Raw genomic sequence first — 23,733 nt, forward strand, 5'->3', positions numbered from 1 at the left:
ATCGTATATATGCTGGTGGAACTAATGCCCAGGGATATCTATTATGAGTTCTAAAACAGTTGAAATAACAATAAGAAATTTAAAAGCATTCTTAGTATTTTAATTTGTAACGGTTTACGTTATTAACTTTTATTAAACTGCAACCTGTTGGGAATATGGACATGGCCACAATCTGAGGAGACTCCTTTTTTCTCTTATACAACCTTATACATCACAGCCATGTCATTCCTAATTTCGTAATATGGCCTAGATGATAAAGGGTTCCTTAATTAACATATTTAACTTATGTTTTCCATGATACTATATATTCGGTAATTATATGTATTTTTTTCATCTTTTGCATTAATACATTTGTGTATTAATCAAAATATTTTCAATTGTTTTCTATAACTTTTTTCCCATTAATTCCTATCATCATAATCATTCATCCCACTATTTTTTTTATCATCATCAATGTTGATTTCACAGATACATTTTCGCGCTTTTTCAGTATTTTGAAACTATAGGCTGGTTAAGCCATGCTGCATCGATCTGAATAAGTAATAATCACAAAGTTATCTATCTGGTGAGTACGCTGGGTGCGGCAGAATCATGCATTTGACGTTGAAAAATCGTATTCCTCACTATTTTTACAACGTGTATTGTCATGCTATACGAGTATTGTGTCGAATGTATACGCTGCAACGTCCAAAACATGGAACTTAACAGTTAGTTGAGAGTCTAGTTTGATATTTCGCATTTTAATCAATACATATCGCTTATAAAATACATAAGCACGCAAGCAAGCACCTAATAATGTTATTTGAAATTAGAAAATATCATTCTTTTTAATATATATAAAATTGAAAATTTGTTCGGCATTCATTTAAGTATATTAACTTGTTATATGTCATGCTATATATACTTACTCGCTGTTACGGTTTGGCATTCGTCGGTAGCTAAAATTTCATAAAGCTTATATTCGCAGGCATTATCCTCAGACGGTATTTGGTGGTCTAAAATAATTGAAAAATATTTTGAGTTATGTGAATTAAAAATTGCGCTGTTACGTTGAAGTAAGGACAACGTGGTCCCGCTAACATTTTGATTGCCTGTACGTTTGATTCAAAGAAAAGGTAAGTTTGGTTTTCATAAAAAGTTTATTTGATCTTTGCATTTCTTTCTCGTTATGATTGAAAAATTATATCGGCTAAGTGGTGAACGCGAGTCGCTATGTAACTTCCGGCTCTTTTTAAGGCATTTTGCATGACATCCTGCAACGTCTGAGGCTGAATATCTTCAATTTCGTGGCAAATATTGTCTTTAAGATGTTGAATCGTTTGAGGCTTATTCACATAAACTTTTGATTTTAAAAAACCCATAAGAAAAAGTTTTTAGATGCTTTTAAAATTTAAAACTTTTAAAATAAAAAAAATAACTATATTTAAATATATTTTATTGATATATTACAATTACATTAATTTTCCTTGACCATAAAGACATTGATATATCTCCACTACCCAAAACACGTAATTTACTGATATTATCTAACATTAAAATAAGATAATATAACTATTAATGGTTCTGTTGTATTATTTTTTAGAATAAACTAAATTAACAACCTACCTAAATTGAGGTACATTTCATCAAATATGACAATTGCAGTTCAGTCTATAGAGTCAAGTTTATGAACTAACGACCAAAATTAAAGGTTACTACTGCAGCAGCAAAAAGGAACCTTATTCAGTATCTGCATTAATGTTCTTCTACAAGGCAAGCAGAATATCTTCGATAACAGTTTATATCCTCTGCCACTGCATTTCAATAAGGATAAAGCAATTAGTTTTTCATCCAACCTGGAACGGAACCGATGGGACAGGCTGAGTTTATCTGCAAACGAACAGATAAATTTCAAGTTAAAACCTCCATTCTCTAATAATAAACATAAGTTTCTTGTTATATACTTACTTCCGGGTCTTGTTGTGGTAGAAGAATCTCCTATATATCTATCAGCTTCAAAAAACTTGTGTGATTTAATATTGCATTTAATATTGGGGGCATGTGCTCCTTGTCTTGTAGCAAAGGTAAAGAATGTCAATAAATATTGCTTAATTATTTCAATGCAATAAATCATTATTATTTAAACAAATACTTACTATTTAACAAATACCGAGAAACTTGACATAAATAAACAATACAAATTATATCACCGAAAAATGGCCGTTAACTGCTTAGGTTGAATTATTAATACCGAGGCCAAACGAGAGAGAAACACACATGTAGCTGTTGCATTTTCATTTACATTTGGCCGCGTAACGGCGATTCCGAAAAGCTTAAACGTGGGATCCGATTTTTCCATAGAACTTTCACTTCTAAATTCCTTTATTCTATGAATATAATTAATGAATTAAAAAGGTAGATCCATGAACATGATTTGTTTATGAACATTTGCAAATTAAGTTGTTAGTAAGAGCTGTTGATTAATATATTTCGGATAAATCCAAACGCCAAAGAATCTCTGTTTTTTACTACTTTAAATTATGAATTTCTAACATGAAAAATATTGGAACGAATATATTACTAATAAAAAAATATTTTATTGTTATATATTTAGTATATATTACCAAACAATTTAGTATATCATTTATTATTATAGTCATCTAAAAGAAACATATAATTCAACATCATTTTTAAGAATATTAACACGAAATCTGATATATTAAAGAATACAAAATAAATATAGTTGTATTTAATAAAACAGCTGCTTTTTGAATAAAAATTGAAAATCTTTAGTAGCTTCTTCTATTGAAATGATTTTTATTCCTTGTTGAGTATCAGCACCAAAGGTTGTAACTTTGTCAGATCATTGAAGCTTTTGAAGTATCTGCATAAGTATAAATCTATAGAGTGTACATAAATCGACCCTTTCGGGAGTCATTGTGTGTCAGGGTCTTTTCCTCGCAAAATTTAATCTAGATTAGAAGCCTTTTGGCTTCGAAGAAATTCGGCTGTTGCCTAAAGTATATATAAATTGAACGGACCCTAAAAAATAAATAGGGAACTCAATAAAAAGTATAACCTATACTATATACCTACAATTTAGCTTAATACTTATCTAAACCTATTTATCTATTTACAATATTATTTTAACTACTTCTAATTTAATTTTGTGTAGACGACACAAAATTATATCGACTTTCTCCGACTGATCAGTTGGCAGTAATTGAAATAATATTGTAAATAGATAAATAGGTTTATGTAGTTGTTAAGCGAATATAGTCGAATATTGAAATAGATGTAGTAGATAGGTTAAACAAGGTTTTGTTTATTTTTGTTTAGTTATTACAGTGATTATTATGCACATATTTCATTTTAGAACTTTTTTTTCATGTTAAACATCTAAGTTTGATTATTTTTTACCTTTTAGTGAGATCCTTATTTATATTTAAGGTCTGTTAATAAAGTCTGTTTTAATTTTTTTAATTTTATTCTGTTATTTGTATATGATATATTATACAAATATTATATAATTATTTAATCGAATTATCACCAATCTAATGTTAAGATAATATTAATTAATAAAATAAACTTATATAGACTAGCAAACTTTTGTTAGATATTTACTTAATAAATTAGGCAGTTAGTTCATTCACTATTACGATGGGTAGGCCAAGTAAAAGTGCAGTCCATATGAGGAAAAATAGGAATAAAGAAACGATGATTGAAAATAAGGAACGTTTCAGGTCCCGGTGTCCGCTATCTAGCTTAGGTGATTTGACAAATGTTTTTCATACGATGTGGTTATATTCTAACCGTTGAGGAGTTGTATTTTCCGTCATAGCAGCTCAGCATTAACGTTATCAACAAATGTTTTATTATAATAGATAAAAAATATGTGAAAACATTGTAGGTGCTTTTAAAAATTCAGACTTTCCCTCGATTTCCCCGGGTTCCACCAACAGATTCAGACTTTATCCCAATGGAACCACCTCGGAAGTGCACTCTTTCGTATAAAAACAATAATTTTTGAAATTGGTCCACATTTTAGGGAGAAATCGGTGAACATACATAGAAAATATACAGTCGAACATAGAACCTTCCTTTTTTAAGTCGGTTAATTAATAAGGAACAAATATTTTATTATTTTGTACTTCTCTTAATTGAATGTTATACTATTTATTTATTTATTAACTTATAATATAATGATTGATTCATCATTCTCTCTTAATGGTTTGGTCCATCATAAAATTATAACAAGATCAATTCAAACTATTCAAAAGATTGATTTACAACACCCATTATACAGTGCAAGTATTTCTCGGTACAATTATTTCTTCTTTGAGGAAAAATACGTTCAATTTTCAAGAAAAGGAAGCATTTACATATTCTATATAAATATATATATATATATATATATATATATATATATATATATATATATATATATGTATATATATATATATATATATATATATATATATATATATATATATATATATATATATATATATATATATATACAATTATTTGTATGTTTGCGGGGTTTAAGGGGCAATAAAATAATGACCTTTTTTGAATGTTTACCTGTGTCATAAAATCATTAGAGTATACTATTTTTCATAATAAATACGAGATCTTCTTGCGTTCGTCATTAGTCTTTTCAGAACTGTTGAAGTTTAACAAGTAAAGTGAGAATATAATAACAATGGAGTTTTTTCTGTCAGATGGATTGTGCTACCGTTTTTTAAAAAAGAGAGAATTGTGCGTAGGGGCCTTATGGGCATGCGTTGATCCAGGATGTAAAGTGATAGTGATTACGAAGGAGAATTATGTAGTAGAAAAGTATATAGGATATCATTCTCATACGCATCATCCAAGCAAGCTAGAACGTGTTATTATGATGATGCAGGATATGCAGACCACAATGGAGACATTATTTGGAGAGAGAAGAGAAGGGGAAAGAAGCAAAGGCAGCACGGATAGAAAAAATCATCAAAAATACAAATAATAGTGCAATATGGTATGAACGGCGTACAATAACGTCTTAGAAAGGTTAACAGTCTACAGGACTTTCTATTATTTATTGGAAGTTATTGTGCTATGAAAATTGAGATTTACCTTAATTGATTATATGAATAGTTATTAGTTATATGTACCTCATTTTTGTTTTATACTTAATATTGTAGTTGTATAGTTAACAGTAGTTAATGTCCTTTGATAAGATATGCACTGATGTACTATAATGTTAAAATAAATTATATTTGGTAAAACTATTTTAGTTTCATTATTTTATTTATATTATTGTTTTATTATATATCAGAATAAAGATAAATCGAAAGTCAAATTTGATGTGGAAGTATTAGGACGGGCTGACATCATAAATTTTGAAGAGGTTATAAACCGTTAAACGTTGATTTGCACTTGTTGAGGTTTTATTGGAAATGTTTTTAGCGTGTTACCGCTGTGCATACCTAAGGGTTGGATCTCGATCCAATAACTCTTGCAGTTTGGCACTCTCAAACTTTTTCGGTCTACCAGAACGTTATTTGTCTTGCACAGTGAAATCACCACTTTAGAACTCTCCAAATCATTCGTCATATGTTTTTAACGTGATTAAATAATAAAAGTAATGCGTGTGGTAAATGCACGTTTTCAGACACGAAACTACACATATACAGAGAAGTATTAATCTACGACAATTTTACTTTCACAAGATATAGCCCTGAGGCTATACATATGCTTGTATTGACATATGCGTGAAATTGTAACATTACAAACTTAAGCCCAGCAGCATGTGTTAGAAAAACCGGTAATGATTTTCCGATACACCTCGTATATCATATATATATATATATATATATATATATATATATATATATATATATAAACTCCACTAAAAACAAAGAACAAATGTTTTATTATTTAGTACCCTCCTTAATTGCATGTTATAGTATTTATTTATTTATTATCCTATAATATAATGGTTATTTATTGGTCATTAATGCAGGATAAAAAAAAATTGCCTCCTTCAATCATAAAAATATAATTAAAGGCACAATTATATCTTCCTTGGTAAAAAATATGTTGAATTTTGAAGAACAGGAAGCATTAGCTGACTCACAGATACTTACTGATGTAATTTACCAATATATAAAATAGTAGTTAAGATCAACATGTATTAATATATTGTTTAATATGTATTTTTCATCAAAGAAGAAATAACTGTACCGAGAAATGCCTGCACTATACAATGGGCGTTGAAAAACAATCTTTTGAATAGTTTAAATTGCTCTTGTTATAATTTTATGGTGGACCGTACCGTTTTATATAATATAAATTTTGGGGCAATAAAATAATGACCTTTTTTTGAATGTTTACCTGTGTCATAAAATCATTAGAGTATACTATTTTTCATAATAAATACGAGATCTTCTTGCATTCGTCATTAGTCTTTTCAGAACTGTTGAAGTTTAACAAGTAAAGTGAGAATTTTATAACAATGGAGCTTTTTCTGTCAGACGGATTATGCTACCGTTTTTTAAAAAAGAGGGAAATCGGCGCAGGTGCTTTGTGGACATGCGTAGAGCCAGGATGTAAATTGTTAGTGATTACGAAGGAGAATTACGTAATAGAAGAACACATAGGATATCATTCTCATAAATATAATCCGACCAAGCTAGAACGGGTTGTTATGATGATGCAGGATCTGCAGAAAACAATGGAGACATCATTTAGAGAGAGAAGAGAAAGGGAAAGAAGCAAAAGCAGCACTGATAGAAAAAAGCATCAAAAACACAAATAATAGAGCAGTATGGTATGACCGGCGTACAATAACGTCTTAGCAAGGTTAACAGTCCATCGGACATTCTATTATTTATTAGAAGTTATTGTGCTATCAATATTGAGATTTGTAGAATTTTTCCCTAAAGTACTATATGAAGAATTATTATTATCATGTACCTCATATTTTGTTTTATAATTAATTAACTTTACTCAATATTGTAGTTGTACAGTTAACAGTAGTTAATGTCCTTCGATAAGATATGAATTAGAAGTACTATAATGTAAAAATAAATAATATTTGGTAAAATTATTTTTGTTTCATTGTTTTATTTATATCAGTGTTTCATTATATATTATATATCAGAATCAAGATAAATCAACAGTCAAATTTTATGTGGAAATATTAGGACGGGCTGGAATCCTAAGTTTTTAGGACGTGTAGTGGATCTTTTATTCACCGAACTATTGGTGTATTTGATCCAAAGCAGTACTTATAGAAAAATAGAGGTTAGGTCATCAGTACGTATAAGGTGTTGTCTATTGAAATTTGTAAATTCGTTTTAATACCAGACGATTTTTTATTTCTCATATTATTTGAGAAAGTAGAAACGATCTGTTAGTGTCTAAAATTTGTAAATAAAATTGTTAGTAAGAATTGCTGCTTTTTATTAATAGAGCTTGGATAATATCTAGTCACTAAAATTTCTTCTGCTCTATTTTTCTTTTCCAATCTAAAAATATTGGAGTAGTAATAAAACAATATGACATTACAACACAAGTTAATAATAAAAATATATTTTATTATTTTATATTCAATAAATATTACCCCATAATTTAGTATATAATTCAATTACGGTTATTTAAAAGGATTAAAAAAAAACCGTTTGACCTTCAAGTTATTTATCAAACCATTCATGGAGCCATTTTTTAAATTATTCGAGGATTGATGCGAAAAGTTGATGGTCGAACGAGGCAAGGTCTGAAGAGTACGGCCGATGTGATGGCACAAGTTCCACCAAACACAGAGACGAAAACAATTTGGCCTTGAAATCGATCGGCTGGCTTCGCCAAATGATAGATAACCATGATTTTTTTGGCAAAAACCATTCGATGCAGAAATGACTTCCGATCATACCTTTGAAACAGTATCTCACAGACAATTTTTCAATTTTCCATTTGCCCGTCATTCAATGGGTGTAACCCACATCTTCCGATTTTTGGGCCACATTTAACACTTCTGAACGTTTTTATTGAGTTTGGTTTGAGCTTCATCCAATAAGACTTGTAATTTCGCATAGTTCGCCATTTTAGAATTTTCGAAACAACGTCTCATAACAGGTCAGTTGATAAGTCCTCGGCCTACCATAGTAAAACAAATTTTTTTTTGGAAAAATTAGTTTTTATCCAACATAATTTCCTTCAAGGGTGATTATACTTCCAACACTGATTATAGCGACCCTCCAACTTTTCGATACCATTTTTGTAGTATGATTTGTTCTTTGCTTCAAAATAGGAGTCAGTTTCGACGATCACCTCCTCATTCGACGAACATTTATTCCCATCGAGCATTCTTTTTAGATTTGAGAACAGAAAATAGTCGCTGGGGGCCAGATTTGGAGAATATGGTGGATGGATGGATTTTTCCATCGTTTTTACTGACTTGTGACAGGGTGTATTGTCTTGGTGAAGCAGCACTTTCCTTTTCTTCAAATGCGGCCGTTTTCGGCGATTTCGTCTTTCGATTCGACTCAATAACGTTGTTAATAGTCCTTACTATTTCAAGATAGTCAATGAAAATTATACCATGCGCATCCCAAAATACAGATGCCATAAACTTGCCAGCCGACTGTTGCGTTTTCCCACGCTTTGGAGCAGGTTCGTCATGTGCAGTCCACTCGGATGACTGTCGATTGGACTTCGGAGTGAAATGATGGAGCCATGTTTCATCCATTGTCACATATCAACGCAAAAACTCGGGTTTTTTCGCTTGATTATCTTCAAACGAGCAGTGAATTATCAACTCGTCGTTGTTTTTGGTCAAAAGTGAGCTCGCGCGGCACCCACTTTGCACAGAGCATTATCATACCCAAATTTTCGTGAATGATATGATGTACACGTTCAGTTGATATCTTAGAGTGTCTGCCATTTCATTCAAATTCAATTTATGGTCATTCAAAATCATTTTGTGGATTTTTAAAATGTTTTCGTAGGTAAAAACCTCTTTTGAGCGTCCACTGCTTTCACCGCCTTCGGTGCTCATTTCACCACATCTAAACTTAGTATACCAATCCATGATGATTGGTTTTTCTTGTGACAGTATCCAGAAACTCGGCATCAAGCCAAGTTTTTGCTTCGACTGTGTTTTTTGCCTTTAAAAAGCAAAAAAATACCAACACGCGAAATTCCTTTTTATCCATTTTTTTTTTTCACAATAACAAAAGTTGCTTCACTCATAATGCTAAAATTCACCAATTAATGATCCGACAGCTGTCAAATTTAAACACACATCTTCTGAGGGTTAGGGCTAACTAAAAAACAGATGGCACGAAACTAGACATTTTCAAAGAGGTGTAAATCTATGACAGTTTTACTTTTGCAAGATATAACATGTATAACATTCCATATTTCTAGTCTGGCGAGATATGAATAAAGTATCGAAAGAAGAAGAAAAACCGGTAAGGATTTTCCGGTATACTTGGTGTATAGAATATAAACTCAAACTGAAAGCAAATAATACACGTTTTATTATTTTGTACTTACAATATTACATTTATATTATATCATATTAAAATGGTTATTTTATTGATCATTCACTCTTAATGGTTTGTCCACCATAAAATTAAAACAGGAGTCATTCAAACCATTCACAAGATTGTTTTATAACAACCAACTATATAGTGCCTGTATTTTTCGGTACAATTATTTCTTCTTTGATAAAGAATAGGTTCAATTTTGGATAGAATGAAGGATAAAAATTTTAGGGCAATAAAATTATTATTTTGGTTTTTTATATATCTCTATCATAAAATCATTAGACTATACCATCCTTTATTAATAAATATGAGATCTTCTTGCGTTTGTTCATCAGTCGTTTCAGTCGAACAGCAGATGAAGTTTAACAGGTAAGCTGTGAATATTATATCAATGGAACTCTTTCTGTCAGACGGACTGTGTTACCGTTTTATAAGAAAGAGGAAATTCGGTATAGGTGCTTTGTGGGCATGCGTCGAACCAGGGTGTAAGTTTCTAGCTCTTACAGAGGAGGATTACGAAATTATACTGAGTATAGGATATCATTCTCATATAAATTTTCCAACCAAACTAGAAAGGGTTATTATAATGATGCAGGATCTGCAGAGAACAATGGAGGCATCATCTAGAGAGAGAAGAAAAAGGAGTGAAAGTAGTACCGATAAAAATATCATGAACACAATTAATTGAGAAATATTATGTGCGGCGTACAAAAACGCCCTAGAGACGCGACAGTCTATAAAACAATCTATTATTTATTATATATGCATTGGATGCACTATATGTTGAAATAAATTATATTTGATAAAATTATATTTGTTTTACTGTTTTATTTATATTAGTGTTTTGTTATATATCAGAACTAAAATAAACCAAAGTCAATTTGATGTGGAAACATTGTGCTTACGTCATAAATCTTGAATAATGTGCATTTTGATTTTTATTTGATGGACTAAAATAGCAGTAACTCGCCTTGTCATCATGTATAATATATTACTTATTGCAGATTGTAAATTTGTTTTTATATCAGATAATATTTTCCTTCTCATACTATTATAGAGCCTACGAAAGAACAAACCTTCGATACAGTTTGGCATGTACCAAAATAACACACCGAAAAATCCTACATTACAGTCAGAATGTTTAGAGTCAAACAAGAAGAAGCTTACCCTACAATAAAAGAAGCTAAAACAGGTGTACCACAAGGAAGTGTATGTAACATGAGTAAACTTGGTTTCTATAGAAATGTTAAGTAATGTATAAGAAAACGACTATAGAAATGTATTGTTTCTCTTAGAACCTCTTTACGATGCCCACTCTTTAATGGTAGGTACATTTGCAGAGGCGATTTAAAGTATTCTCTTATTTCGGCTATGTGTTCCTGATCAGACTCCGAGAATGGTTGAAATATATTACTTAGATAACCAACAAAGGCACTGGGTTTCTTTTTATTTTATCCTGCCTACCCGCCTACGTTATCCCAAAGCTGATACGAGAGTCACTATTTATATTTCGGGAATAGAAAAAAACAAATATTTAAGTACTCGCCAGGATGATCGATACACTTTTGCAAACGTTTAAACTAATTTTCAAAGCATTTATTCCATTTCGAATGAGGTATCTTCAAAACATGATTTTTGATCGCTCCAATACTTCGGGCGAGGAAGATCGTTGACCACGCAATGTATTACTTACGGATGGGAACAAAAAGAAGTCACTGGGTGCCAAATTAGGGCTGTGCGGCGGATGACCTATCAATTCGATGTTTTGAGTGCTCAAATAGTTTCTTGTTTGAGCCGATGTGTTTTGAGCTCGCATTGTCATGATGAAGAACAGTCCGGCGTCTCTTGTTTGATTTCCTTATTTCACCGAAGACTTCTGGCAAACAAGTGGTTGTGTACCAATCAGAATTTAGTTTTCCGACGAAACAGGTCACCAATTTCTTCGAAGTGCATCCTGCGTGAACAACTTTTGTTGGATTTGGTTCATCTTGGAATAACCACACAATCGACTGCTGCTTACTTTCGGGCTCATACGAATATATACATGATTCGTCACCTGTCACAATTTTATAAATGTCTTTCGAAACACCGCGAGTGAATTTCTTAAGCATTTCCTTGCACCAATCGACACGAGCCTTCTTTTTTTGAGCGATTGACAAATTGGGTGGGATCCAACGCGAACATAACTTTCGCACAGCTAAGTGCTCGTGTAAAATCGTATATATGCTGGTGGAACTAATGCCCAGGGATATCTATTATGAGTTCTAAAACAGTTGAAATAACAATAAGAAATTTAAAAGCATTCTTAGTATTTTAATTTGTAACGGTTTACGTTATTAACTTTTATTAAACTGCAACCTGTTGGGAATATGGACATGGCCACAATCTGAGGAGACTCCTTTTTTCTCTTATACAACCTTATACATCACAGCCATGCCATTCCTAATTTCGTAATATGGCCTAGATGATAAAGGGTTCCTTAATTAACATATTTAACTTATGTTTTCCATGATACTATATATTCGGTAATTATATGTATTTTTTTCATCTTTTGCATTAATACATTTGTGTATTAATCAAAATATTTTCAATTGTTTTCTATAACTTTTTTCCCATTAATTCCTATCATCATAATCATTCATCCCACTATTTTTTTTATCATCATCAATGTTGATTTCACAGATACATTTTCGCGCTTTTTCAGTATTTTGAAACTATAGGCTGGTTAAGCCATGCTGCATCGATCTGAATAAGTAATAATCACAAAGTTATCTATCTGGTGAGTACGCTGGGTGCGGCAGAATCATGCATTTGACGTTGAAAAATCGTATTCCTCACTATTTTTGCAACGTGTATTGTCATGCTATACGAGTATTGTGTCGAATGTATACGCTGCAACGTCCAAAACATGGAACTTAACAGTTAGTTGAGAGTCTAGATTGATATTTCGCATTTTAATCAATACATATCGCTTATAAAATACATAAGCACGCAAGCAAGCACCTAATAATGTTATTTGATATTAGAAAATATCATTCTTTTTAATATATATAAAATTGAAAATTTGTTCGGTATTCATTTAAGTATATTAACTTGTTATGTGTCATGCTATATATACTTACTCGCTGTTACGTTTTGGCATTCGTCGGTAGCTAAAATTTCATAAAGCTTATATTCGCAGGCATTATCCTCAGACGATATTTGGTGGTCTAAAATAATTGAAAAATATTTTGAGTTATGTGAATTAAAAATTGCGCTGTTACATTGAAGTAAGGACAACATGGTCCCGCTAATATTTTGATTGCCTGTAAATTTGATTCAAAGAAAAGGTAAGTTTGGTTTTCATAAAAAGTTTATTTGATCTTTGTATTTCTTTCTCGTTATGATTGAAAAATTATATCGGCTAAGTGGTGACCGCTATTCGCTGTGAACTTTCGGCTCTTTTTAAGGCATTTTGCATGACATCTTGCAACATCTGAGGCTGAATAATCTTCAATTTCGTGGCAAATATTGTCTTTAAGATGTTGAATCGTTTGAGGCTTATTCACATAAACTTTTGGTTTTAAAAAACCCCATAAGAAAAAGTTTTTTAGATGCTTTTAAAGAATTGTTGAACAAGCTGTATGTACTGTGGCATCATTTTGCTGAAATGATATATGCTCTTGTTCTTGTTCTTGCTCTTCCAGTTCAGGTACAAGAAAATTTTGAATCATGTCGTAATACCGTTCAGCAGTAACAGTAACTGCAACATCTTGGTCATTTAAAGAAAAGGAGCCAATGATGTTTCCAGCATGAATACCACATCATACAGTTGTTTTTTATGGATATAATGATGTTTCATGACTTAATTGAGGATTCTGCGTATCGTGGTCACTAAAAAGATCTGTAAATCACTAATCAATTATCAATTATCAATTTCTTCAATTTCACCAAACAGCCTTAGAATTGCATTACTGTACTCAACTCGTTAATCAGGATCTCTCGGTAGCAATTTTTGGACCAATTGAATTTCGTACAGGAACATTTTCAAATCAGTTTTCAAAATTCGCCTTAAACTGCGAACAGAAATGTGTAACTGGGAACTACATCTACGAATTGATGTTTCTGGAGACTCTGCAACACTATCGCGCACCAGAGATACATTTTCAGCGTTACAAGACCTCCAAGTTCTCTTCCAGAAAGAGGCCTGTCTGCTGTCGTACCGTACTGTCGAAAATTCGCATGTAAACGATAAATTGTGATTTTGTGGGTCACTGGACGATATAATATGTTTGACACAATTTGGTAAATAAATAAATATTGTTTTTTATTTCGTAAGGTCATCGGGTTATTTAAGATTAAAATTCCCAGCAATAAAAATAATCAAGAAATTTTATATAATTAATTACTTATCGGAAATTAGGAAAGATTCAGTGTAAATATGTTTATCATCAAAACACATAACAGGTCAAGAAAATAACACGATAAGTGAAATGTAAACAAAAGGTGTTTGATAGTAACTGTGTGAATGAATGGATGTGATAGGATCCACTCTGAATAGCAGAATTTGCTGTGCTATTAAATTTATAGTGTTTTTTTCTGGGAACATTGTGTCCTTTGAAATCCAATCATAGTTATCATCACTTTAGAATTGAATATATTGATCCCAGTTGAGTTTTTGTAAGTTTTATAGTTTGCAGTAAAAGCGAATGTAAGAAGAGCTTGTAGTTCAAGTACAAATAATCCAAACAATTACCTCCAGAAGTTACCACATGGCGTTTAACATGGTGCTAGAAACTCTTTGATCGGTCTGATGTTCGCTAATATAGATGTTTAAGTTTCTAGCATTCTTCATGATAGAGTTCGTGGAGCAGAACCATTAGATTGAGAACTAATTTAGAAAATAGTATCCATTAGTACTTGCCAGAGTAAGTGCAGAAGTTAAAGTACATGGTATGAGTAATACAGTGCTATGAGACTTAAACAATGTTACAGTCTGACTATAGCGTGCCGATGTCTGCCCTTTGAAGTGCGCCGACTCATTGACCTCGATTTCTGTGGGCGAAGGAAACCATAAAAAGTTGATAGTTTTTTGTTGATCTAGTATTGCTTTTAGTTTTTGGTGATAAGGATATTCATTGGGAATAAGGGGATTCAAATATTTTTAATAACGTCATTGAATACGTTGCTATTATAAACATATTCTTCTGGTTATTAGGAATGAAGGTTCTTCTGGTTATTAGAAATGAAGGTCACAACGTTCTCTATTGCGCGAAGTTCCTCCAGTGAGATGCTTGTGATTACTAGTAGGTTGAAATGTGTTCCTTCAAGTATACAGATATCACTTCTCTAACTTTTTGACCCATCTGTTTATATGATCCTATTATTAGGGTATTTATCTCTACAGAAATTCAGGTTTTTATACTGGGGGAAGATTATTTGGAGGCGTTGTTGGATACTCAAGAATGTGTGATAGGAGCAGCAATATTTTTCTGCAAGTGGGGGATTAGGTCGGGAAAGAGATCCACGTTCCACTTAGAAGCAGTCCTTTCAAAGGTCCGGCTAAAAAACAAAACAATATTAAGAGGACAGCTTAGGAGAAGGCAGCTTATAGAAATTAGCAGCTTTCTTACGTTCCATGTAAATTGTACCCAAATATTTTTTTATTTCTTATTATTCTTCGGCAGAAGAAATGTCCGCCAGTTCTACGCCTATCTCTCGGCACACGACGTATGTTCTCAAAGATGTCGTTTTGCTGGTACCTGCGTAGTACGTCACTTTTCAGCGAAGATGGTCTACAATCTTTATAATCATAAATTAATATGAGTTGAATCATTTATATAATTATTAGGTATTTTTAATGGCAAAAAAAGATAAATATATGTTGTAGGGTGAGAACGTGATTTAAAACGTGAAATTTAAGAGTTCCTTTTTACAAATAAGGCTCGACCCTCTAGGAATTTTCTTTTCTTATTTTCGGAACGGTAAATCGAACGAGCAAAATATGAGGCGCGTAAACTTAAAAATTTTAATTAAACATTTATCATAACTATTTAATGATCTGTATGGTCAATTTCGATACCATAATTCACACCTTTTTGTCGATTTATTAATTGAATCGCCCACTCTTCGAAGTACTGGAGGAATTTTAAAAGAGCTAAGACTAAATTACCTTCCTGGCACTTGGAAAGTGGCTCAAATCATTATGATTCTTAAACCTAGGAAAAATCAGAAAACGTCTCCTGTTATCGTCCTATAAGCCTCAAAATAGTGGCAGAAGAGAGAAATATTATTCCAAACCACCAATTTGGCTTCGGTAATAAATACGGAACACACACGGATACAACAGAACAAATACATAGATTAGGCAACCAAATTAATAAAAATTTAAACGACAAAAAATATTGCTCCGTTGCTTTTCTTGATATATCTTAGGCCTTCGACAAGGTGCGGCATACTGGACTGCATGTTAAAATTTAAAATATTTTGCCCCATAGGCACTTTCAACTGTTGAAATTTTACCACACAAACAGACATTTTACTGTCAAACAAGGTGACGAATATACTTACCTATACCCAATATATTCGGGTATTCCCCAGGCCAGTGTTCTTGGCCCATTGTTATATCTTATGTTTACATCTGACCTACCGACCTCAAGAAACACTACTTTTGCAATATATACTGACGATACATCAGTTTTAACATCACACGAGGATCCAAAATCGGCCGCAAGAAACCTCCAACTTCTTCTTAATAAAGTCGAATTGTGGTTGGAAACGTGACGTGACATTCACCCTTAGTAGAAGAACATGTCCTTCAGTAAATCTGAATAATTATGAACTTCCGCCAGCAAACAACGTTAAATATCTGGGAACAGATTTTGAACGACGTTCGACATAGAAAAAACATATAGTGACAAAACGCAAACAGCTTGGGCCTAAACTAAACCAAGTGTATTGGCTAATAGGGCGTAAATCTAAATTATCATTAGATAACAAGGTTTCGCTATATAAGTCAATACTTAGGCCCATTTGGACCTATGGTATTGAACTGTGAGGTACTACTAGCAAATCTAATCTAAAAGGATATCTATACTCCAGAGGTTCCAGAATAAAGTGTTGCGAGTCATAGTAGATGCACCATATTACGTGTCCAACAAACTGATTCAACGCGATATCCCCATAGAACCCATAACGAGTGTGATTCGAAGTGTTAGGGCAAAGTACTCTGAAAGACTATTAGTCCATCCCAATGAGATTTTGAGATTTTGGACGAAAAGTAAAATTAGTAAATAAGGAAAAACCAAAACAACTTTTCCACAACGTGATATTTGAAGCCATCTCTCAAGAAACAATGTTTCAAAGACTCTAACACATGCCGGTATTTTTATTCAAGTTGTGAAGAATTTAGAAGATATTTGAATAATTGGAAAGATTCTAATAGCTGGCCAAGTACTATAAAGAATCTCTACTATAAGGTAACATATATACTGAAAGTAATATCGTTTTTCTCATCTTGGCAAGAACAAACAGGACAAATACAAAACAGTATGCTATTTAGAGCTTTATAAATGAATTATAGAAGATTTCATATATAAGAATGTGATAATGAATAAAGTATCCACCACTAGGCAATAGTTATAGCAGCCTTGGAATAAACGTAAAGTAATACATGAGATAAAGATTTAAAGAGTGATGTGGACGCTATTCTGTATAATATCTGATATACTTACTTGAAGATGTTTTTTTCCGACAGTCCAAGTTAGATAAAACTTCAGTAAGATTATGTATATTTCCATTATACTCTACTTGATTTTTTTCTGTACTTAAAATTGTTATAGTGCTTTGAGTTAGAACCTCGATAGATTTATTGAATGGTATGTTATACATTAAATACAGTTCTGACGACAAATTATGACATTTAATATATTGAAACAAAGCATTTTTAATACTCGCCATAAGAGTTTGAGTTCATAATCCAGCAGCAAATTATCAAACATACTTTTATTGTATTATTCATTTTCCAAAGACAATGCAGTAATGATGCTAATCATATTTCGCAAACATGTTTATATTTAGAGTTCTTAATTTATGTTTTATAAGGTCAATAGTTCATATAAGATTATATTTATATTTAAACCGTTAAAAATAACTAATCACAAATAGTGTAATAATATAAATATTTGAGGGTTTTTTCATTAATTTAAAGGTTATCAGTGGAAAATCCCTTGTCATTAATTACTTGACTTCCTTGTATTCAGGAGTAGTTATAAATAGTCAGATAAATGCTTATAATTTATTGTACATTCTAATATCCTGTTACAGTTGAAGTCGCAAGCAATGTGACAATATTGTAGTGTTTCTTTGAAATTAATTTAAAAAAACAAAGTTCCTTTGTCAGCTTTACATGTATGGTTGCCAGTGGCTAATTTTGACAAAATAGTGTTCAGCCAATTTGCGATAAACTGGCAGCTGATTTGCCTACTACTACAATTTACCTGTCACCAAATGGGTATATCGAGCAATATAAACATTCATATTCCATTGTTTTTCTAGCAGTATTGTAGAAAGGGTATTTTTGGCCTTGCTTGAACTAGTTCAAAGAATAAATAACCTTTATAAAATGACAGATGTCTGGAATTAAAAGGATTGTGCACGATATCAATATTTCATATCATTCCCATTATTTTGTTTACAAATTACAATGGCCCAAAGTAGAATACATGCAGTGGAGGCTGTAAGGTCACAAGATGAAGTTGTTTCAAGAGCCCTGGTCGTACATTTTGAAAGCCCGTCTAGTATATAGTTATCTGGCCCAAGCATCGAAGGATATGGTATGAGGTCATCAAAGACGGACTCACGCTGTTGAAAACTAACATAGTCTATTGTAGTTTTGATAGAGGCTTGTAGTTTAGAGTATGTGATGACAATTTGGGTAATAACAGTCTTAATTCAAGTCAACTCTCAGTGCCTATAAAGCATGTAACAGGACAATTGAAAAGTCCTCGGCCTACCAATAGTAAAACACATCTTTTTGACAATTTTTTTTTATTCAACATAATTCCCTTCAAGGGTGATACACTGATTATAGCGACGCTCTAACTTTTCGATGCCGATAACTTTCGATGTTTCGGCGGTCACTTCTTCATTTGACGAAAATTTCTTCCGAGCGAGCATTATTTTGATATCTGAGAACAAAAAATAGTCGCAGAGGGCCAGATCTGGAGTATACAGTGAATGAGGAAGCAATTCGAAGCCCAATTCATGGATTTTTGATACGGTGCATTGTCTTGGTGATGGTATTTCCTTTTCCAGAGGTCGTCAATGAAAATTATTCCATGCGCATCCCAAAATACAGACGCCATAACCATTTTGCGTTTTCCCATGCTTTTGAGTGTGCATCGTGTGCAGTCCACTCGGATTGGACTTCGGAGTAAAATGCTGGAGCCATGTTTCATCTATTGTCACATATCGAAGCAAAACTCAGGTTTATTATGTTTGATCATCTTTAAACACTGCTCCAACTCATGAACTCGTCGTTGTTTTTGGTCAAAAGTGAGCTCGCGCGGCACCCACTTTGCACAGAGCTTTCTCATACCCAAATATTCGTGAATGATATGATGTACACGTGCAGTTGATATCTTTAGAGCGTCTGCTATTTCATTCAGTTTCAATTTTCGACCATTCAAAGTAATTTTGTGGATTTTTTAAATGTTTTCGTCGGCAACAACCTCTTTGGGGCCTCCACTGCGTTCACTGTCTTCGGTGCTCATTTCATCACGTCTAAGCTTACCATAGCAATCCTTGATGGTTGATTTTCCTTGGGCAGTGTCCGGAAACTCGACATCAAACCAAGTTTTTGCTTTGACTGTATTTTTTTCTTTCAAAAGGCAATATTTTATCAACACGCGAATTCCTTTTTATTATCAATTTTTTTCACAATAACAAAAGTTGCTTCACTCAAAATGCTATAATTCACAAACTAATAATCCGACAGCTGTCAAAGTTATGCACGCATCTTTTGAGGGTTAGGGCTAACTAAAAAAATGTATTTAATTATATATATATATATATATATATATATATATATATATATATATATATATATATATATATATATATATATATATATATATTAGTATATTTATTATATTATAGTATTATAGTTATTTCTTTGTGTTTTGAAAAATATTTTTGATCAGAATTACTTAATTCATATTTCTTTTAAATAAATAAGCATTATGTTTTAATATCTTTAAATAAAACAAAACCTGAGGCATACAATACATATTTGATCAAATATTAGTCGAATTTGAAAATAATACATTTCACCAATAGAAATAAAACAAATATTATGTTATAAAATATAGTATATTTTAATATCATTTTAACATAAGTGAATTTTATATATTATTAAATTATTTATATCTTACTTTTGTTTGAAAGTTATTTCCGCATCAGAATGTAGGTAGACTAGGTTTACTCTTAATGTAGATGTGATGTGGTGTTTACTCAAAACTTAATGTATAAGTCTCTATTTGTTAAAGTCTCTTATTTAACATTCAAAGTTGTAAATTTTATGTATATTTTTAATAATTGTTCTAATGATGACTCTTTATCTTTCAAATTATATTTTTTATTTTAAATTGTTTTATTTATTAATGCTATTATGCTATTAATAATAACTGTAAGTTCTTCCGCATATCATTGTTAAGTTTCTAAATTTTCTGCATTTTGAGTTATTTTATAATTGTTTGGATTTCCTCTGTCATTTTGTGTGCTTCTATAATAATCATGTCTTGGTAATTATGCGTATTGTGGCCTTTTATATTAAATCCATACTTCATTATCCACAAGATCTTCCAGCACATCTAACAATTTTCCTACTATTATCGTACAATTTCTTTGTACTAGAGTATCTATTGTTGCAGAGAATCTATTGTCATGTTTAACTTTGCACCTAAATCTTTGCGATTTTGCGCCCATATCTTGATATATTCATCACTCTTTAAGTAGTACCTAAAAAAAGGCCATAAATATACAGTATATTATAATATTGTTATACATACCTCGTTGACTAGTTTATAAGTACTAGTTCGCCAGCTTCTTGAAGTTTCATAATATATGAATTTAGTAATTACACACATTTCCCTATTTCAGTCTCCGTTATTATACTTTTTCATAAAACTAACAAATACTAATAAAAATTCACCTTGTGCCTCTTAATGGTGTTATCAATTACGGACACCCTCCTTACTAACGGTAAGAAGTATCAGTTAGGGTCATTGGATCAGCTGATAGGGTGGGGATTAGCGGGTAGCCCAGAGACAGTCTCTATATAACCAGTCCAACTCGCTTATTCCTGCGGGTCTTCCCGACGAGTTATCCGTAAGAGGATTCGCCATCCCGGTTTCAGGCAAAAAAAATAATAAAAATTCACCCACAGTACGATTTTAAACCATACCACGAGATTGGAATAATCACGTAAGTGCGCATGCTCGATGTAAACCCATAAGAATCCCATTAGGTCGAGTTTTCGTGTTGTCTATAACAGGCCTAGGTAAGGACTAATAAACTGTGTAAACCGGAAAAAAATAATGAGGTAATAACCTATAATTTAATAACTAAATCATTTTAAAAGCTAAACACACTCTTCTCTAGGTAAGACACACTGAAATGTGGCATCCGAAATAAAAACAAACGTATAAACTAAATGAACCAAATACCTTCGCGGCTCTTAACATAGCGATTATCATATCTACAAAACAGTTAGTATTCATTATCTCCTCATACTTCCCAACCTAATGCTCATATTTAATTTCAAACAATTACAATCGTATCTCTGCACACAAATCTTTCAGGCCCTACAATACCATTTTCTACAATTATATTCAATTAATTATGTGAATACCTTTAGTTGTTTCCACTTTCACTCTGTTTCGGGAATTTCCAGCATTGCACAGCATTATCACATATCCTGAAAGTTTCCTTCACTCACTTTCACTTTACGACTCACTGTTCAATTCAATCACTAAACTGTTAATTTCTAATCTGTCTAAAACCATCATCATTCACCATTTATCAATTACTTCCTTTGTATGTCTTATCGAGTTCATCCAAACCGAAGGTATACGGTTGACAATGTTTCCTTCTACATATCTAAACAGTTTCGATGGAATATCCTTCTGAACCAGCAAAATATCTGCAATTAATTATTAACAAATATAATGAGCAACAAAACCTAATTGAATGTTATTGTAACTTTTACCTTTTGCATCAATTTGTGTTGCCTTTAAACTTTTTTTGTTGCTATCTTACCAAGAATTAGTTCTTTTGTTACTTAGACCCGTCAAAAATCTGCGTCCCTAATTATCGTCGATTATGTATACTTTCCAGGCAGATAATTTTCCCTAAAATCATTTTATTAAATTATGTGTATATCGATAAAACAGTTTGTGTACTTACTGTTCTTATACATTTCGTATATTTGGTCTCGAATAGAGCCAACATCAAGATGGTCAAGATTCATGACCCACTTTGTATGTCGATGGGTTTTCTTGGGTGAATCTAACGTATTATTCTTCATTTTGTAAGCAATATTATTCACAGTATGCACTCTAATATTTAGCGCGGCAGCAACCCGCTAAAAAATATTTTCAATAAAAGTTTAGAGACTTATATCATCTTAATATCATCTATAATTACCTCTCTAACGGAATTTACCGGCAAAAGGGAGCCCTCATTATCTCGTTCCTTTTCAAAATAACCTATTAAAGCCGCAATCAATTTGTGACCCTGAATATCTATTATTCTCGGCATTTTCAAACAAAGTAATATGATATATTACAGAGCGACTTAAAATTAATCAAAATAATCAAAGGGCTAAAATTATGTTTGCCGGTTTATAACCTGTAGTAATTATAACTAATATTTTGAATAATAATATTTTGAATAATTTAGTGCATATTTGACAACCGGACGGCGACCAGCTGTTAGACGTATGCAAAATTCTTGAAAGCAATAGTGGTAAGAGGTTTTAACTCTTACCTATAAATTGTTTTTGACTCTATAATTAACTGTAATTTCTAGATATACTATAATGTTAAAATAATTTTTATCTGAGAACATTTTTATTCAATTATTTTATTTAGATTATAATTTTTTTGTATGTCAAAGCCAAACTGAACTAAAACTAGGAGTTGATGTGGCAACATTGCAATGTTTCGACGTCACATATATCCATGACGCATTACTAAAAATCTATGAATAGACTATAAATTACCTAATATTGTACGAAGGGATGCTCTATATAATTCAAAGACCATATCTCATAGCTTTAAGCTATCTGTGGATACTTTCCATACAGTTTCTTCTAAAATAATTGTGTTAAATTATGTTAATATTGAATAAATTAATCACTGTTTTTATACATTTCATATATTTGATGTCTGATAAGACTGTGGCGACCGCCACGACCCTTTAGGCTACCACGAATTCACCAACAAATACAAAGGTTGACAACTTTTCTCCGTCCCCTTGTAATAGTACCACTTCCACAGCGCTACCATACTTCCTCTACCTAACCTAATATCCTTTCAATTCTCCCGTCGACCACATGTATAATTAAAGATTAAAAATAAACTGTATTTCTTCAACCAGTGTTTTCAGTTCTCGTGCAAATTCCTTCCAAAAATAGTAGTGAGTGTTCTGACAAATAATCGCAGCGGCAGCCACACATTTCGACCGACTGACCGACCCGACGAACATTCCTACAGAACTAACAACAAGGTGATCTCAATTCGTCATCCCCCTCGTATGAGAACCGTTTTTTTTTCGGTGAATCTAAATGATTTTTTTGATTTTTTGAGATATTTTAATGACCGTGCCCATACGACCATTCAGGGCAGCCGTATCACGTTAAAAATATGTTCAATAAAAACCGCAGTAACTTAATATTTAACAGTAAAAATGCTTACCTCTCTAACGAATTTTACGACACGAGGGAGCCTCCATTATCTCGTTCTTGTTCGAAGTAACTGATTAGAGACTGTTATGTCTGTAACAAATTTCCCGCTGTAACTAACTGTCATACGACGCATGCGTAAGTGCCCTCACACGGGGATTCCGAGCGTAACTTAGAACCGATTTTATCATAGGAGATGCGCTTCTAAGTTTCTTTATTCTATGAATGGAGTCCAAAAGAAAAACAAACGTACCATAGAAACGAAATGAATCAAAT

The 23,733-nt window shown here is 32.1% G+C and overlaps 1 protein-coding gene and 1 long non-coding RNA gene across 4 annotated transcripts; both read right to left on the bottom strand.

Annotated features, from left to right (window-relative positions):
• Positions 1 to 19,846: 19,846 nt before the first annotated feature.
• On the bottom strand, positions 19,847 to 20,722 carry LOC143204091 (uncharacterized). The gene is made up of 2 exons (XR_013007510.1): positions 20,564 to 20,722; positions 19,847 to 20,513 (listed from the first exon to the last, which is right to left on the bottom strand). It is a non-coding gene; the product is annotated as an uncharacterized LOC143204091 (long non-coding RNA).
• Positions 20,723 to 20,804: 82 nt separating this feature from the next.
• On the bottom strand, positions 20,805 to 23,550 carry LOC143204077 (uncharacterized). 3 transcript variants are annotated; one of them, XR_013007502.1, is made up of 6 exons: positions 23,268 to 23,550; positions 22,200 to 22,951; positions 21,960 to 22,137; positions 21,763 to 21,904; positions 21,221 to 21,696; positions 20,805 to 21,069 (listed from the first exon to the last, which is right to left on the bottom strand). XR_013007502.1 is itself a non-coding variant. In XM_076416533.1 (5 exons), the coding sequence occupies exons 3-5, from the start codon at positions 22,311 to 22,313 to the stop codon at positions 21,864 to 21,866; spliced, it is 333 nt and encodes a 110-aa protein (XP_076272648.1). In that variant the 5' UTR covers positions 22,314 to 22,403; positions 22,777 to 22,866; positions 23,471 to 23,550; the 3' UTR covers positions 21,730 to 21,863. The 3 variants fall into 3 exon arrangements, 1 of the variants encoding a protein (XP_076272648.1); XR_013007503.1 differs by lacking the exon at positions 20,805 to 21,069 and having other exon boundaries at positions 21,559 to 21,696; positions 22,200 to 22,403; positions 22,777 to 22,866; positions 23,471 to 23,550; XM_076416533.1 differs by lacking the exons at positions 20,805 to 21,069; positions 21,221 to 21,696 and having other exon boundaries at positions 21,730 to 21,904; positions 22,200 to 22,403; positions 22,777 to 22,866; positions 23,471 to 23,550.
• Between the last annotated feature and the right edge of the window lie 183 nt (positions 23,551 to 23,733).

The sequence above is a fragment of the Rhynchophorus ferrugineus genome, unplaced genomic scaffold, assembly GCF_030347505.1.
Source record: "Rhynchophorus ferrugineus isolate W39M unplaced genomic scaffold, kcgeb_rfMv2 rfM10, whole genome shotgun sequence".
Lineage (NCBI taxonomy): Eukaryota > Metazoa > Arthropoda > Insecta > Coleoptera > Curculionidae > Rhynchophorus > Rhynchophorus ferrugineus.

What these genes read in the sequence shown, in the direction of transcription:
- LOC143204077 (XM_076416533.1), bottom strand. Translation starts at nt 22,313, where the DNA reads ATGCCGAGAATAATAGATATTCAGGGTCACAAATTGATTGCGGCTTTA. An exon ending in CGGTAAATTCCGTTAGAGAG is followed by an intron (nt 22,138 to 22,199) that starts GTAATTATAGAT and finishes AATATTTTTTAG; the next exon opens with CGGGTTGCTGCCGCGCTAAA. An exon ending in ATACGAAATGTATAAGAACA is followed by an intron (nt 21,905 to 21,959) that starts GTAAGTACACAA and finishes AAATGATTTTAG; the next exon opens with GGAAAATTATCTGCCTGGAA.